An 18449-nucleotide genomic window follows, 5' to 3' on the forward strand; every position below is an offset into this window, starting at 1 on the left:
GTGCTTGCTGCCTGTGGAATGTCAGGGAGAATCACATGCATTATTTACATTGTTCATTTTATGTCTCTTTTTACTGGGTATATGATATTAATTCATATAAGTTAAATGATATAACTCCACCCTATAAAAAAGCATTTTTTCCTGTGGTAGCCATCTTTTGTAACAGCTATGGCTATGTAATTTTTTTTTCCATTTTTTTTTAGGTCTTTTTTTAGGTCACACACACACTTTTTGTGTGTGTGTGAAATTTTTGTTGTACATTATTGTTTGTCAGTCACCATAGAAATGCATCCCTCCACCCCTTGTGCCCACCCCCACCCCCCTTGCCCCTAGTAACCACCAAACAGTTCTATCTGTCTGTGTGTTGGTTTATCTTCCACATATGTGTGAAATGATGCAGTATTTGTCTTTCTCTTTCTGGCTTATTTCGCTTAACATAATACCCTCTAGGTCCATCCATGTTGTTGCAAATGGGACGATTTTGTCTTCTTTTTTTTTTTTTTTAATTTTATTTATTTATTTTTTTCCCCCAAAGCCCCAGTAGATAGTTGTATGTCATAGCTGCACATCCTTCTAGTTGCTGTACGTGGGATGCAGCCTCAGCATGGCCGGAGAAGCGGTGCGTCGGTGCGCGCCCAGGATCCGAACCCGGGCGGCCAGCAGCGGAGCACATGCACTTAACCGCTAGGCCACGGGGCTGGCCCCTTGTCTTCTTTTTATGGCTGAGTAGTATTCCATGGTATATATATGCCACATCATCTTTATCCAATCATCAGTCAAGGGACACTTGAGTTGCTTCCATGTCTTGGCTATAGTGAATAATGCTGCGATGAACATAGCGGTGCATAAGCCTCTCTGGATTGTTGATTTCAGGTTCGTTGGGTAGATACCCAGTAGTGGGATAGTTGGATCATAAGGTATTTCTATTTTTAATTTTTTGAGGAATCTCCATACTGTTTTCCATAGAGGCTGTGTATGGCTGTGTAATTTTCCATGGAATGAAAATGCATTGGTTTACTTAACAATACCATCATTAGATATTTTAATTCTGGGTATTTTTTTCTTTTTTATACTTATTATAAGTAAGACTGTAGTGAACACTTCCCTCTCCCCTTTGGCATAAGCTTTTTTTTGTATTCCCAAAGGTGGAATTAGTGGGGTAAGAGTTATGAACATTTTAAAAGATTATGATGGGTATTGCCAAACCACTTTCCAATAAGGTAGTTCCAGTTAACACTCTCACCAGCAGCCAGGCCTATTGAGAGTTGGTTTAATTCATCAGCACAAGAAATATTTTTCATATTGTCTTTATTGGGTTTTTCTCCCATTTCTCTCTTTTTCATAAGGAGGCAAGGTTGATGTCAATAACCTGAACACAGTTCTGGGGAACATGGGGATCAAGCTCAAAAATAAGGAATTTAAAAGTATGGTACAAAATCAGCCTATTGATGGTAAGCATTGTAAATAACAATTTTGCCTTTTAGGGGAGAGCTTAGAATCTTGGGATCATGTATAAGAATTTCTAAAACTAGATTGATTTGAGTAGTTTAAGACATTTTTAAGAACCATGGAGAAGAACTTCGTCTTAAAGTAAGAAGAAATCCTGCCTTTTGTCATTTTTATTCATCTGAAATTATCATCCTGCTCAACTATAAGAAATGCTGAGAGGATATTCATACTGTTACCAGGCCAGAAAATGGTTGAGAGAAACACACTCAGAAGCAGGGGGGAAAATGAATGAATGAATAACAAAGAGAGCCAGAAATGATTGAAAGAAAAGTATCCCTAATAGGGAGTAGTAGAACATCATTAATATTTCCTCAAGTATCTAGCAACCACGTCACCACCATTTTGAGATAGACGCATAAGTTGCAGACGTTAAAGGAAAGTTTATTGGGAATAGATGGAAGATCCAAAGCCCCCAGCTCAGTATCTGTGCAAGATGTAAAGCCTCACCAAAAAACAAACAAATTTAAAAAAAGCAAACAAAAAAAACCCAACTGACCTTTATGAACAGTATCTTTTACCATGCTTATAAGAAAATATCTGAAGACCTAAGAACTGGAGATAGTACATTTGTCACGGTCAGACCCTGTGGTCAAGGGGTATGGGCCAAACACTGTTGTCATTCTTACTAATTAGGAATCAAGCACTCAAACCAGGAAATATAAATTTAAGGTGAACACAAATAATTTAGTAGAATATATGGACTTTCATTGGGCCCTAGTTCACAATTTTTTCTAAGTTCTGTGTTACTCTCTGAATTTTTTATGCTTTGTATTACAGCTAATGGAAATGTTTCTCTGAAAAAAGTGATGAATGATGTGAAAGCAGTTAAAGGCAAGTTAAAATTTATCATAAAGATTAAAATCCTAATTCTTTAATTATATTTTCCCATCTTGTCTTTTCAGTGAACACATAAATCCATCAGCATAGTACTAAAATCCATGACTCCATGAATCAGCAAAATAACTCGAATATTTCCAATATCATTGCATCAACACAAGGTTGCTCCCCTGTCCCATCACCGTGTCTCCCCACTATTTGAGATCCTGAATTTCATACTGTTTATTCTTCTTTTAAAAAAATCATAGTTTTATTACCTATGTTATAACATATTCTTTCATTTTGCTTCATTTGACTATAAAAATGCTATCATAAATAATGTGCGGTGTTCCCTAACCCTAATTCTAACACTAATAATGTGCAGTGTTCTATAACTTGCCTTTTAAAGATAATTATGTAATTTAAGATTTTATAGTTTATTGTAGTTTATTTCTTTTCACTGCTATAAATATTCTGTTTGCAAATATACCATAATTTATTCATCCAGTTTCCTGTATATGTATATTTGTGTTGTTAGGCAGGAAAAGGAAATAAAAGGAATCCAAATTGGAAAGGAAGAAGTAAAATTGTCTCTGTTTGCTGATGACATGATCTTATATATAGAAAACCATTAAGACTCCACCCAAAACTGTTAGAACTAATAAACTCAGCAAAGTTGCAGGATGCAAAATCAACATATAAAAGTTAGTCGTGTTTGGAGAGTGACATCACCAAGATGGTGAATTAGGAGACTCCAGCCTCCATCCCCTGACAAAGACAAACAATTAGACAGCTATCCACCAAGAAAAACAGTTATAGGAGAGCTCAGGAGTCCACTTAAGAAACTAAAGCAACCCAGTGGAATTAAAAACCTGAGAATAACTGTGCTAAAAAGGAAGAAAGAACACCTTCATTTTGCCTGCATCATCCCATGCCCCAGGTGGCACTGCTCAGCACAAAGAGAGAACTCCCCAGCTAGACAGAGTTCCCCTAGCAGGAAATGGAGAGTGGGGTGAGTGACCAGCTTCCCCAACCTTTCATGCATGAAGGCCCCACTTTGATTTCACCCCACCCAGGGACCAACAAAGCTGAGACATATAGAGACAATTAGGAATAAGGAAGAAGCACAGGACCTGCCGATATCAGCCATGCAATGGGAGCAACTTCAGTTCAGTGACCTGCTCTGCAGAGGACCCCATCAGCTTTCAACACTGAAGAAAACATCGGGCAGCACAGCCATCACAGATGCCCTGCATATTTCACGAGTCTCGCCCCACAGGCATTCTCATTTACAGACCCTAGCTGCCTGAATCCCGATCTGCTTCCTCCCCCTGTCAGTGCCTGGGATCCACACCAGCATCCAGCCCAGGTCTCTGTGGCTGAGAGAGTGCAAGACGCCAGCCTAGACCCCCAGGCTGAGCCCCCCCCTTGCACACTTGTGGCCAGCCCCTCCAGCTGTGCACTTGTAAACTGCTGCCCAACATTCATCACTGGCCTCTACTGCCATGTGTGGTCCCATGGTGGGATCCTCCAGCTTACAGAAGTGCACACTGATAGCCAACGTCCCTAAAGCTGCTTGTGCACCCGACTCCAGACCCATCTCTTGTCACTGGCCTGCACCACTGGGCTCTCCAGTGGCTAGCCCCTCCAGCAATGCACCTGTATACCCCCACCAGACTCCTGTCACCAACATCCACTGCTGTGCACATGCCAGTAGGAAGGGCCTACAGCCACAAGACTGCACACCAACAGCCAGAGCTCCCGCAATTGCCAGTGGCCCTTGCTGCTGGCCCTGCCGCCCACCACTACATGTGTCTACAACCAGCCCTTGCAACTACACAGGCAAGTGAAAGATCTATACACTGAAAACTATGAGACATTGATGAAAGAAATTGAAGAGGACACAAATAAACGGAAAGATATCCCATGTTCATGGATCAGAAGATTTAATGTTAAAATGTTTATACTCCCCAAAGTGATCTACAGATTCAATTCAATCCCTATCAAAATTACAATAACATTTTTCACAGAAATAGAAAAAACAATCCTAAAATTTGTATGGAACCACAAAAAATCCCAAATAGACAAAGCAATCTTGAGAAAGAAGAACAAAGCTGGAGGAATCACACTTCCTGATTTCAAACTATATTACAAAAATAAAAACCTCTAGTAGATACACACTATGGTATTGGTGTAAAAACACACACATAGACCAACAGAACAGAATCAAGAGCCCAGAAACAAAACTATGCATATATGGTCAACTAATTTTTGACAAGGGCTCCAAGAATACACAATGGGGAGAAGATAGTCTCTTCAATAAGTGGTATTGGGAAAACTGGATATTCACACACAAAAGAATGAAATTGGACCCTTATCTTATACCATACACAAAAAATCAACTCAAAATGGATTAAAGACTTAAATGTAAGACCTGAAGTCATGAAGACCTGTTTCTCCTAGAAGAAAACCTAGGAATAGCTCTTTCATTTTAGTCTTGACAATGACTTTATGGATAGGACACCAAAAGCACAGGCAACAAAAGCAAAAATAAATAAGTGGGACTACATTCAAACTAAGATGCTTCTGTATAGCTAAAGAAACAATCAGCAAAATAAAAAGGCAATCTATGGAATGGAAGAAATCCCCTTTACAAACCATATATCTGATAAGGGGTTAAAAACAAAACATATAAGGAACTCATACAACTCAATAGCAAACAAATAACCCAGTTAAAAAAATGGGCAAAGGACCTGAATAGACATTTTTCCAAAGAAGACATACAAATGATCAACAGGTATATGAAAAGGTACTCAACATCACTAATCATCAGGGAACTGCAAATCAAAACCACAGTGAGATATCATCTCACACCTGTTAGGATGACTATTATCAAAAAGACAAGAAATAACACGAGTTGGCAAAGGTGTGGAGAAAAGGCTACCCTTGTACACTCTTGGTGGGAATGCAAATTGGTACAGCCATTATGAAAAATAGTATGGAGGTTCCTCAAGAAATTAAAAGTAGAACTACCATATGACCCAGCAAAGGAAATGAAATCAGTATCTTGAAGAGATATCTGCACCCACATATTCATTATTTGCAGTAACCAAGACATGGAAACAATCTAAGTGTCCATTGATAGATGAATGGATAAAAAAAAAGGGGTTGAATACACACACACATAGAAACATACGTACATACACAAGGGAATATTATTCAGCCATAAGAAAGAAGGAACTCCTACCATTTGCATTTGCAACAACATGGATGAAGCTGGAGGACATTATGCTAAGTGACATACGTCAGACAGAGACAGACAATACTGTATGATCTCACTTATATGTGGAATCTAAAAAAGCTGAATTTATAGAAACAGAGTAGAATGATGGTTACCAGGGGCCAGGGGTTGGGGGAAATGGGGAGATGTTGGTCAAAGGGTACAAAATTCCAGCTATATGGCCAATAAGTCCTGGGGATCTAATGTACAGCATGGTAATTATAGTTAATAATTGTATACGTACCTGAAAGTTGCTGAGAAAGTAGATCTTAAGAGTTTCACCACAAAAAAAGAAATGGTAACTGTGTGAGGTGATGGATGATTGGGGTAATCATTTCACAATGTATATGTATATTAAATCATCACATTGTACACCTTTAAAAAGTAAAATATAAATAAGCTATAAAATCCTCTCTTGACTATATTTTTGCTATAAGGTGTCTGGGTGTGGATTTTTTCATTTATCATGATTGGTATATATTGTACTTTATTTTGGTATTCATGACTTCATTGATTATGAAATTCTCATTCATTATCTTTTCAAATTTGGTCTCCTCCATTTTCTCTACTACGTGTGTTTAGGATTCTGTTTAAACATTTGTTAAACCTTCTCATTCTATTCTCCATATCTTTTAACTTCTCTTTTGTAATTTTTATTTCCTTTTCTCATCATTTTTTGATTCTGCAGAATTCTTTATCTTTCAGTTCTTTGATTTTCTCTTCAGGTATATATAATCTGCTGTTCAAGTCATTCATTGATTCTTAACTGTTATGTATATATACACTTTTTATACATTTTGTGAGAAAAGCAGGTAGAAATCACAAGAAATAAGTACCACCCCACCATAACGGCAGAAATTTAAAACACTGACAATACCAATAACAGTGAGAATGTGGAGCAATAGAACCCTCATACACTACTGATAGGAGTGTAAATTGGTATAACCTTTATGGAAAAAAGTTTGATATTATCTCCTAAAATTGAACAAATGCACGTCATAGAACCATGCTATGTATATACAATTCCGATGCTAGTTATATATACATAGCAGCAGTATTCATAATAGCTAAAAAATGAAGACAACCCAAATGTCTATCAAATGATGAATGGATAAATAAAACAGGCTATATCCGTATGTATTAATTTGCTAGGGTTGCCATAACAAAATACCACAGATTGAGTGACTTAAACAACAGAAATTTGTTTTCTCACAATTCTGGAGGCTAGAAGTACAAGATCAGGGTGTTGACAGATTTGATTTCTTCTGAGGCCTCTCTCCTTGGCTTGCAGATGGCTGCCTTCTCACTGTGTCTTCACATGGTCATCCCTCTGTGTTGTCTGTGTCCTAATCTCCTTATAAGGACACCAGTCATATTGGATTAGGGCCCACCCATATGACCTCACTTTACCTTAATTTCCTCCTTAAAGACCCTGTCTCCAAATACAGTCACATTATAAGGCACTAGGAGTTAGGACATCAACATATAAATATTGAATAGATACAATTCAGCCCATAACACCATAAAATGGAATATTATTCAGCTACAAAAAGAAATGAAGTACTGATACATGTCACAATGTGAATTAACTTGAAAAATATTATGCTTAGTAGTATAAACCAGACACAAAAGGTCACATATGGTATGATTCCCTTTATAGGAAGAGGTAATCATAGAGACTAGAAATAGGTAAATCCAGAGGTCAGAAAGCAGACTTATGGTTGTCAGGGGCTGGGAGGAGGGGACAATGGGGAATGACTGCTTAATAAGCATGGGGTTTCCTTTTGGGGTGATAAAAATATTTGGAACTAGATAAAGATGATTCACAACAATGTGAATGTACTAAGTGCCACTGAATTGCACACTTTAAAATAGTTAATTTTATCTTATGTAAATTTCACCTCAATTAAAAAAAATCAACCAGACACAAAAGTGGCATACAAAGGCAGGGAGATGCAGTGGGAACAATCCACTCTGGTAGGGAAAAGTATTTATGAATGACATTATTTGAAATGCCAGCATGTGGTGATAGTAAAAGGTAGACTTACTTTTAATTGGTGTTATTATTATTTTTAAGTTCTCTACAAGTAATATACCCCCCATGACCTGCACCCAGAGTGGACCACTCCCATAGCCACCATCCTCTCAGTACATCACTGAAAATAAGACGTATATGATTTCATTTATAAAGTTTGAAAAAAAGCAAAACTATAGTGATTAAGCATACCAACTTGGGTGATAAATGTATAAAGAAAAGCAAGAAATCATTTTCCAAAAAGTCAGGATAGTGATTATCTCTAGACAAAGATTGTGGATAGGGATTGGAAAGAGTATGAAAGACCTCCAGAGTGCTATCAATGTTCTATTTCTTCACCTAGATGGTGGTTTCAAGGGTGTTGTTACAAGTGCTTGTGTCTGATTGTCCAAAGTCAGTCTTTGGATTATCTGAATCAAAAAAATGTTTTTTTCGTTTCTTAGTAGCAAGTCCTATATCCTCTAAAATGTATGCCAATAATAATATACTTCAAATCTTCACCACTGAAAAAGTCAAAATCTGTACCAGTGATAAACAAACTACTGCCCTTGGACCAAATCTAGCCCTCTGCCTATTTTTATAAATAAATTTTTATTGGGACACAGTCATATTCTTTATGTATTATTAATGGTTGCTTTTGTGCTACAACAACAGAGTTGGGTAGCTACAATAGAGACCATATACCCTGCAGAGCCTAAAATATTTATCTGGCTCTTTACAGAAAAAAATTGCCAATCCTTGACCTAGATCACCACAATAATAGTTGAAGCAAAAATTAGGATAATGGTCAAATAATCTAATAACTTTGGGAAAAACAGAGAGCAATATTATGTTAACCTTTATATTCTAATTTATAAGACAATTATCTAAATCCCCAATTTACTGAGAACTGTGCTTTCTTATCCCCAAGGTTATGAAAGTACATCTTTCCCTAGGGTCACGAGGATAAGTTCTAATTCTCTGCTTGCACTTTACTCCACTGGGCAGGTCTTATTGTGCCTTTGTCTTTTGGAGATGGTGATGTATAAACATTGACAATTTTTTTTTCATATATTTGAGTAGTTAGATAGTTTTTAATATTGTCAACTACACTTGACATTTCTGTTTTTTGAAGGAGAAAAAGTTAATGTCAAAGATGTGAAAAATATTCTGGAAGGCATTGGGATAGAATTCACACCTAAAGAATACTTGGAACTGGTGAAAAATCTGCAAGTTGATGGTAAGTATTTCAAATACTATTAGAGTTTTTGAGGAAGGTTAGTCCTGTGTTTTTAAGACAACTTAAAAAAAAAAAAAGCTGTACCTATTAGATATCCTAATTTAAAAACAACAACAAAAAGAATGATTATCATGGGCCGGCCCCATGGCTTAGCGGTTAAGTTTGCGCGCTCCGCTGCTGGCGGCCCGGGTTCGGATCCTGGGTGTGCACCGACGCACCGCTTCTCCGGCCATGCTGAGGCCGCGTCCCACATACAGCAACTAGAAGGATGTGCAGCTATGACATACAACTATCTACTGGGGCTTTGGAGGAAAAAAATAAAAAATAAAAAAACTTAAAAAAAAAAAAAAGAATGATTATCTAAGAAATTTTAGCATAACCTTGTTCTTCCTTTGGAAAGTGTAATTTAGTTCTTTCTTTGGGCATCAGCAACTCTACTTTCTTGAAGCCTGCCATTGAATATAAAAATTTATATTATTATGTTTGGTTCCACCCTCAGAACTAAAAGTTAAGCTGAGAGATATAAGAAAAAAAGTGAGGGTGGAAGGAATAGGAGGGTAGGAGAAAGAGGGAAAAGTCAAAGAAAGGTGAAAGAAAGACATGTTCATATTCCATTATGGTGTTTGCCACTAATTATTGGCTTTGCATTCATTCAGACACAGCATTCAGAGTTTTCTCCATTCCATGGTTTCAAACTCATTGGAGGGCAAAAATCAAGGTTATTTCTAAGGCAAATCATTTAAAGTATCTTTGTGAAATGATACCTTTGTACTGTTTCCCTAAATCTCTGTATCCCTTTATCTGAGATGTCAATTGTGCCTTTTCTTACAGATGATGGAAATGTATATGAAAATAGATTGCTAGATGTTGTGAAATCTTTCAATGGTAAGAAGCATGACAAGAAGAAAGATAAATAAGATTCTCCTGTCTCACATTTGTATTATTGTCTAGTTATTGTCTTGTGGATCTTACCACCTCTCATATGAATTGATTCTATATTAATTTTGCTCTTTCAAATAGATATGCTGCCTTTTTCAAATACTCTTTCATTTTGCTGCTTAGTAAGTTTAGCTTTTGTCAAATTTTAGTTGGAAAGCATATTTAAATCTGGGTCTACCTAGAAAATGTGAAGTAAAGAATTGATAGTTGTTCAGGGCATTTCAGTAACTGAAGGAGCTAAACTGAGCATTTATGCCCTACCTACCAAAAAGAAGTTTTCAGTTGTTGTCTCCACCATTGTAATTCATTGGAGAATGAATTTGTACTTTGTAAGACTGTCCTCAAGACCAAGGAAGAAGTTACAACCCTAATTCCATTTTGTCCACCTTGCTCTTGAACATGTTGGGTCATTGATATTTTTGCTGATAGCCACGGTGCATAGTGGTTAATTGAAATTTTCTCATTTAGGGAAGTCATTAAATTTCCCTTGTATTCCTGATTCTTTCCCTTAGGTGGGAAAGTTGATGTCAGTAACCTGGAAAACATTTTGGAAAACATGAACATCAAGTTCCCAGATAAGAATCTTAAAGATTTATCAGAAAACCTACCAGCTGATGGTGAGCATCATAGATATTATTAGACCTTTTAGGGAAATTTAGACTTACAAGCTTATGTATGAAAATTCCTAGAACTAGATCTGTTTTGGTGCTGATACGACTTTTTAAATCTTAGAGAAGAACCCAGTCCAACAGAAAAAAATCTTTTGATTCAGTGTATTTTCAGTAATCTCAGAGTGCATGGTACATGTGCTAGAGTGAGTTATAGCTGATAATTCTTTACTTGAAAGAAGTTGGAGGGCTTATTACCTATAAAGAAGAGTTTGCTAATTTTAGATGAATTTCATGATCTAAATATTTTTTAAAAATCATGTCACCCAGCTATACATTCCCTTAGAGAAAGCAATCGAGAGGACATGACCACTGGTTGACCCGGGAGCTGGACCTGGGCAATTGGAGGCTCCTCATCCTCTCCCCTGCCCTTGGAATATACACTCTGCCCACCATTCCCACAGTGAGAGCCATGTTCAAGGACGAAGACTTGAGGGAGTAATGTGTTGTTGAGACCATCTTCACAGTATACTTGACTGAATCCAGTGAAGGCCTCTATATAAACTTTAAGATTCTGGTGGGGGGGTTGTGGAAATCAACTCATCTTGCAACCGCCCGGGACAAGCCTTGTATGTAAGTTCCCTTGCTTATTAAAACTGCCACCTACCAGTCTGGAGTGGTCTGCCTTTTTCTTCAGTCTATCCCTGCCCTCCGTGTACAGGGGCAGGTATATAGTACCTGTACGGTTTCAGATTTTACCTGAGAAGCACACAAGGTTACGAACCAACAAATCCTCTATACCTTTGTGATATAGCAACTTCCTGATCCCTTCCCCCTGTGTTTTGGCACTGGCTCACGTTATCCTTTCCTGGTCTCTTCTCTTCTCTACACTAGGAACCTTAAACAGCAGTGTTTTACCTTCTCTTTAAAATAGCCTTCCAATTTTCTTTCTTTTATTACCAAGAAGTGTACCCCTCATATTCATCAAAAATAATAATCCCTGCATTTCTTCATTTCCTTCCAGTATGGTACTCTTTTAACTTTACTTCTTTCACTGTCCAACTACTCTCTTTGTCAAACTTGCTCTATAAAACTTCCAACATTTGATCAATCCTGTCATTCAAATCTCCACTTCTATTGCTAAGCCTTGCTAAAGAAAATGATATAAACTTGCAGATTAGTGCCTCTCCAAATTCATTTCCTCCTAGGTAATACAAGGACCTAAGAACATTTTAACTCCATTTTTCCCCTTCCCTACATTAATGTTGTTTCATGTCTTTTAATACTATCTTGTTTTCTTTTAACTCAGCAAAACATTATTAGTAGTTATGTTTTATAAAGCCAATGTTCATTCAGATTTACCCACATGTTTACCTTTTCTTCCCTCTTCATTCTTTCTTTCACCTCAAACCTTTCATTTGGGCTAACTTTTCCTCTGCCTGGAGTAATTTCCTTTATTGAGAATCTGCTAGTGACAAACACTGGTTTGGGGGAGTTTTTTTTGGCCTAAAAATATCTTTATTTTACCCTTATTCTTGAAAGATATTTTCCCTGGGTTTAGAATTCTAGGTAGACAGTTATTTTCTTTCAGCATATTAAAGACATCATTCCACTATCTTCTGCTTTCTACTGTAGCTGACAAGAAGTGATGAGAAGTCAACTGTGAATCTATTGGTCCTTGGAGGATACTCTTTTTTTTTTTTTTTTTTTTGCTTTTAAAACATTTGTCTTTAGTTCTAGAGTTTTACCATGATGTGAAAGATAGGAATGGATTTCTTTTCATTGATTTTCCTTGGGATTCATTGGGCTTCTTGTGTCTGAAAATTGGAATCTTTCATCAGATACGGAAAATTCTCAGCCATCATTTCTTCCAATATTGTCTCTATCTCATAGTTTTTTTCTTCTGGAACTCCAGTTAAATGTATATTACTTCTTCTTCTATCTTCCATGACACATAACCTCTCTTCAGTATTTTCCATATTTTTTTTTCCTGTGCTCCATTGTGGATAATTTTGCCTGACTCAACTTCCAATACACTACCTCTTTAGCTATGTCTAGCCTGCTATTGTATCTATTTATTGAGCTCTTGATTTTGTTCTTTGTATTCTTTTTGTAATATTTTGTCTTGTATTCTTTTATTTTGTTTTTTTTTCTTTTGTATTCTTAATTTCTAAAAATTCTACTTAGTTCTCTTTCAAATCTAGTAGGTCAGGTTTTTTAGTTTTCTGTTCCCTACAAATATTTTCAAGTTTACATAGTTATCTTACAATCTTGGTCTCATAATTCCAATAAATGAATTGTTTGTGGTTCTTCTCTCTCTCTCTCTCTCTCTGTAGTTTATTCTCATTCTTAATTATGGTGTCCTTGTTTCCTTCTGTTTGGTTATTTACTGTATGCTGTTCAATGTCATTGAAAAATTACTTGTGAGAATTCTTTGAGACCTGAAATTCCTCCAGAAAGGGTTTGTTTTACTTCCTGTTCCCTCGAGTTTACTATCTGTCAGAGACATTTTAATTATAATCAAAGTCATAATTTGAGGTTTCCTAAACCACCCAGGAAATGAAAATCTGGGCTGAAAATCTTCACAAGGCCATCAAATTCTCTGCTTTTCCTGTTTAGTTTTATTTCTTAACTACACACACACACACACACACACACACACACACACACACACATGCACACACACACACACACACAGATCACTTCCAAGGAAATCTTTCCAGCATGGGCATTTCTTCTTATATTGTTCCCTTTATAAATTCCTTCTCTCTGTATTCTCTGTACTCTCTGTCTGGAGCTTCTGTTGATCAGATTTGAACCTGTTGGTTTTCAAGTTGCCTAGCTCTTTGTCTTTTTGCTCTTATCTCTGAAAGTTTTCCTCAATTTTATCTCCCACCTCTCCTATTCAATTAATTTTTGCTATTGTATTTTTATTTCCAAGAACTCATTTTGTTATCTGATTGTTTGCTTTTTAGAATATCTTATTCTTATGTTTTGGGTGTAATATTTTCTCTAATTTCTGTGAGAGTGTTATTTAGTTTATTTGATGTTTCCTTTTCCTCCCTACATTATCTTTATTTGTTCCAGGCTCTTTGTGTTTATATATTTGTTTCTTTAGATCTCTCTTTTATTTTGGAAACCTTCCTCAAATATCTAGTTATCTTTGCCTGGATGCCATTCATCACTGGTGGCATTAAATGCCTATTGAAAGTTTTGTATACATGGATGGTGCTTGTCAACTGTTAGATTTCTTGGTAAGATGAAGGTAGGGACCCAACCTTTTCGTTGGAGAATTTCCAAATGTCAGTATCCAAAGGTCTTTTTTTCTGGGGGCCATTTGGATACTCCAGAGAAGAACCTGTCAATCACCTGCCTGATGACTACATATCTCATTATTGGTACTCTCCAAGTAAAATGGAGAAGGAGGCTGGGGATACCGCTTCAGCTTATAAACATGCACTTGATGCCCCACTTTCATCCTCTTACCTAACATTTACTGTGGCTAGCTTCCCAGAGTCCAGAGATTCTCATGTCTCCAGAGAACAAATTTCTAGTTTTTTAGGGGTATTGGGGAGGGGAGTGATGGTGGAGTAGAATTTAGAGGAAATGGGAATGAAAGAAGGGGTAGAAACTGGCAGGGGAGGGGAAGGTTGTTAACAGACTTCCAGGCAGTTCCCTTATGTTCATCCCTTCATCTCATCCCTGGTACTCTCTGTATCATGAAACTTTTTAGGATTCTTCTATGTAAATTATGCCACTTTTCATTAGTATCCCCTCATAGGCTTGCATAGCCAGCCCTGGTGGTCTAGTGGTTAAGATTTAGCACTCTCACCACCACAGCCCAGGTTTGTTTCCCAGTCAGGGAACCACACCTCAGTTGTCATACCCTGGTGGCTGCATGTTGCTGTGCTGCTGAAAGATATACCATGGATATTCAAATACCAGCAGGGTCACCTATGGTGGACAGGTTTCGGTGGTGCTTCTAGAATAGAAAGAAGGACCTGCCCACCCACTTCCAAAATAATTGGCCATGAAAACCCTATGAATAGCATTGTGTGGTATAGTGACAGAAGATGAGAGGATGGGGCATAAAGACTGGGCAGAGTTCTGCTCTACTGTACATGGGTAGCCAGGAGTCAGAATCGACTCGACAGAACTATCAACAACATAGGCTTTCATGTTATAATTTCTTCAGCTCTGCTAAATTAGTTACCAGACCCTTACCTGTGTTTTAATTTCCAAATATTTTTGAAGTCTCTTTTTCACTATCTCCTCTCCCATATTGTTGTCTTTGTGAGTGTGAAAAATTATTATTCCTTTACTTTCATTTTAGTGAGATTTCCAAGAAAAAGAGGAAATAAATACTGTTGATAGTAAAAAAAAACATTTTGAAAAACTACCCTAGCCAACAAAATGATCAACCTATTATTTTTCTGAGAAAAAAATTAAATAACTGAAACCCAGACTGAGATCCCCAATTAAAAATTGAGAGGCGAGGAGAGTGATGTCAGCATCATGGCAGAGTGAGTTGTTCCCTTTGTCTCTTCCCTCTCCAGTTACAACTAAATAGACATCCATTAATCAACAGAGGATTCCCTATGCAGCACAACAGGACACCTGAGAGATCCGTGCACCTGTGTATCTGACAGTGGGTGGACTGGACCCCAAGGAAGCAGTGGAACTAGGGGAGCGACCCTCTCTCCCTCCCCAGCAGCAGTGATCCAGGACACAGATCCTCACGCAGTGGCAGCATGATTGAGAGTGGAGGCGGCAGTAGCCCAGCCCACGAGAGTGCCCACCAAGCCTTGGTGGCCCCACCCATGTGAATGCTCCCCACTGAGTGGTGGCAGCCTGGCCTGCACAAACACAAAGCAGCCCAACTGGCACAACTACTAGCAGATGGGGCAGGAACAGAAAAAAAATCACCTGCCCCCCTCCCCAGCAGTGGCAGGTGGACTCTATGACCAGAAGCATCAAGAATCACAGCAGAACTGATGACCCAGCCCTCAGTGGTGGCAACCCCAACACCAGCTCCACCAGCAGCGGGGGCTGCATGCAAGTCCCTGGGTCCCCAGGCCCTCACAAGTGACAATGACTCCTGTGACACCAGCACCCCTGGCAGCAGTGAGACCAGCAAACCAAGACAACCCAGCAACAGCAGCACAGGTGGTGCACAGGACAGCAGCATGGAAGCATGGAGAGCCAGTGGAGGAATATGAGACCCAGGTGACCAGAACAAAAGTAACTAAAGCTTTACCCAAATAAGAAAACGTGATTACTACCACAAATGTGCCAGCAGAGGATCAATTCATCAAACACCATAAAGAACTACAGTAACACAGAAGAACAGAAAGAAAATGACCACTCTCCAAAAACCAAACCTGAAATCACAGAAGATTACAATCTAACAGAGAATTCAAAATAGCTATCTTAAAGAAACTCAGTGAGTTACAATAAAACTCAGAAAGACAGTTCTGTGAGCTCAGGAATAAAATTAATGAACAGAAGGAATACTTCACCAAAGAGATTGAAGCTCTAAAAAAAAAAAAACCAAACATAAATTCTAGATATGAAGAACACAATTAACGAGATTTAAAAAATAATGTAGAAAGCATCAAAAATAGAGCAGACCATATGGAGGAGAGAATCAGTGAGCTCAAAAATAGAAACCTAGAAATGATCCAAGTGGAGAAGGAGAGAGAACTAAGATTTTTTAAAAATGAATAAATTCTTCAAGAAATATCCAACTTGGTTATAAAAGTAACATAAGGATTATAGGTATCTCCGAGGGATAAGAGAGGCAGAAAGGATCAGAGAGCTTATTCAAAGAAATAATAGCTGAGAACTTCCCAAACCTGGGGAAGGAACTGAACATGCAAGTACATGAAGCTGATAGAACTCCTAATTACATCAACGCAAAAAGACCTTCTCCAAGGCATATAATATTAAAACTGTCAAAAGTCAATGACAAAGAAAAAATATTAAGGGCAGCAAGAGAGAAGAGAATAACCTACAAAGGAACCCCCATCAGGCTTTCAGCAGAAACTTTACAGTCTAGGAGAGAGTGGAATGATATATTCAAAATATTGAAAGACAAAAGCAATTAGCCAAGAATACTCTATCCAGCGAAATTATCCTTCAGATATGATGGAGAAATAAAAGCTTTCCTAGACAAACAACAACTGAGGGAGTTCATTGCCACTAGACCTGCCTTACAAGAAATGATGAAGGGAGCCCTCCTACCTGCAACAAAAAGGCAAAGGTTTACAAAGCTTTGAGCAAGGTGATAAATGGGCAGAGAAAATTGAAGCTCTCCATAAGAATAGGTTAGCAAACATTTAATTATAAAATAAAGGATAAAGGGAAAGAAAGCATCAGCAATAACTATAACCACTTCAATTTGGTCACAAACTCACAACAAAAAAAAAGAATAATTTGTGACAACAAAAACATGGAAGGGGAAGAGGAAAGGGATAAAACATGCATAGGCTAATGGAAATAAGAGGCTATCAGAAATTGGACTATCTCATCTATGAGATCTTTTACACAAACCTCATGGTAGCCACAAAACAAAAAAGCAGAGCAGAGTCACAAATCATAAATAAAGAGAAAACTGAGAAAACTATCAAACTGAAATGGCTGTCAGAAACACAAGGGAAAAGAAACAATGGAAATATATAAGAACTGGAAAACAAGAAATAAAATGGCGGTATTAAGCCCTTATATATCAGTAATCACTCTAAATGTAAAAGGATCGAATTCACCAATCAAAAGACACAGAGTGGCTGGATGGATTAAAAGACAACACCCAACAATAAGCTGCTTCCAGGAACACATCTCAGCTCCAAAGACAAACATAGGCTCAGAATGAAGGGATGGAAGATGATGTTCCAGGCAAATGTCAAGCAAAAGAAAGCAGGTGTAGCCATACTTATATCAGACAAAGCAGAGTTCAAGATAAGAAAGATAATGAGAGACAAAGATGGCCATTATATAATGATAAAAGGGACATTCCAGCAAGAAGACATAACACTTATGAATATATATGCACTTAACACAGAAGCACCAAAGTTTGTAAAGCAACTATTAATAGACCTAAAGGGAGAAATTGACAGAAACACAATAATAGTAGGGGACCTTAACAGCCCACTTACATCAATGGATAGATCATCCAGACAGAAAGTCAACAAGGAAACAGTGGCCTTAAATGAAACCCTAGACCAGATAAACTTAATAGATATATATAGACTAGTCCACCCCAAAACAGCAGAATACACATTCTTCTCAAGTGCACATGGAACATTCTCAAAGATAGACCATATGTTGGGAAACAAAGCAAGCATCAATAAATTTAAGACTGAAATCATATCAAGCATCTTTTCCAACCACAATGTTATGAAACTAGAAATCAACTACAAGAAAAAAGCTGGGAAAGTCACAGATATGTGGAAACTAAGCCACATGCTATTGAACAACTATTAGATCAAAGGAGAAATCACAACATACCTAGAGACACATGAAAATGAAAACACAACATACCAAAACTTATGGGATGCAGCAAAAGCAGTACTAAGAGGAAAATTTAGAGCATTACAGGCCTACCTTAGGAAATAAAATCTCAAATAAACAAGCTTACCCTATACCTAAAAGAACTAGAAAAAGAAGAATAAACAAAGCTGAAAGTTAGTAGAAGGAAGGAAATAATAAAAATCAGAGCAGAAATAAATGAAATAGAGACTTAAAAAAACTATAGAAAAGATCAGTGAAACTAAGAGCTAATTCTTCAAGAAGATAAACAAAATTGACAAACCCTTAGCCAGACTCACTAAGAAAAAAAGAGAGAAGACTCAAATAAACAAAATTGAAAATAAAAGAGGAGAAATTACAACAGACATCACGGAAATACAAAAGATTAAAGAGAATACTATGAAAAGCTATGTATGCAAACAAACTGGGCAACCTGGAAGAAATGGATAAATTCTTAGAATCGTACAACCTCCCAAAACTGAATCAATAAGAAAAAGAGAATCTGAATCACAAGCA

At 37.4% G+C, this 18449-nt stretch overlaps 2 protein-coding genes across 2 annotated transcripts in view; both read left to right on the forward strand.

Moving 5' to 3' along the window:
* EFCAB13 (EF-hand calcium binding domain 13) overlaps positions 1-11095 on the forward strand; it is a 331371-nt gene extending 320276 nt beyond the window's left edge. The window contains 5 exon segments of the mRNA XM_058561286.1: positions 1347-1451; positions 2287-2340; positions 9691-9744; positions 10311-10415; positions 10737-11095. Of these exon segments, the coding sequence (XP_058417269.1) occupies positions 1347-1451; positions 2287-2340; positions 9691-9744; positions 10311-10415; positions 10737-10786 (368 nt within the window). The 3' untranslated portion in view covers positions 10787-11095.
* The window catches only part of EFCAB3 (EF-hand calcium binding domain 3), a 227205-nt gene that overhangs the window by 57042 nt on the left and 151714 nt on the right, over positions 1-18449 (forward strand). The window lies entirely within an intron of this gene.

The sequence above is a fragment of the Diceros bicornis genome, chromosome 18 (assembly GCF_020826845.1).
Source record: "Diceros bicornis minor isolate mBicDic1 chromosome 18, mDicBic1.mat.cur, whole genome shotgun sequence".
Taxonomy (NCBI): Eukaryota; Metazoa; Chordata; class Mammalia; order Perissodactyla; family Rhinocerotidae; genus Diceros; species Diceros bicornis.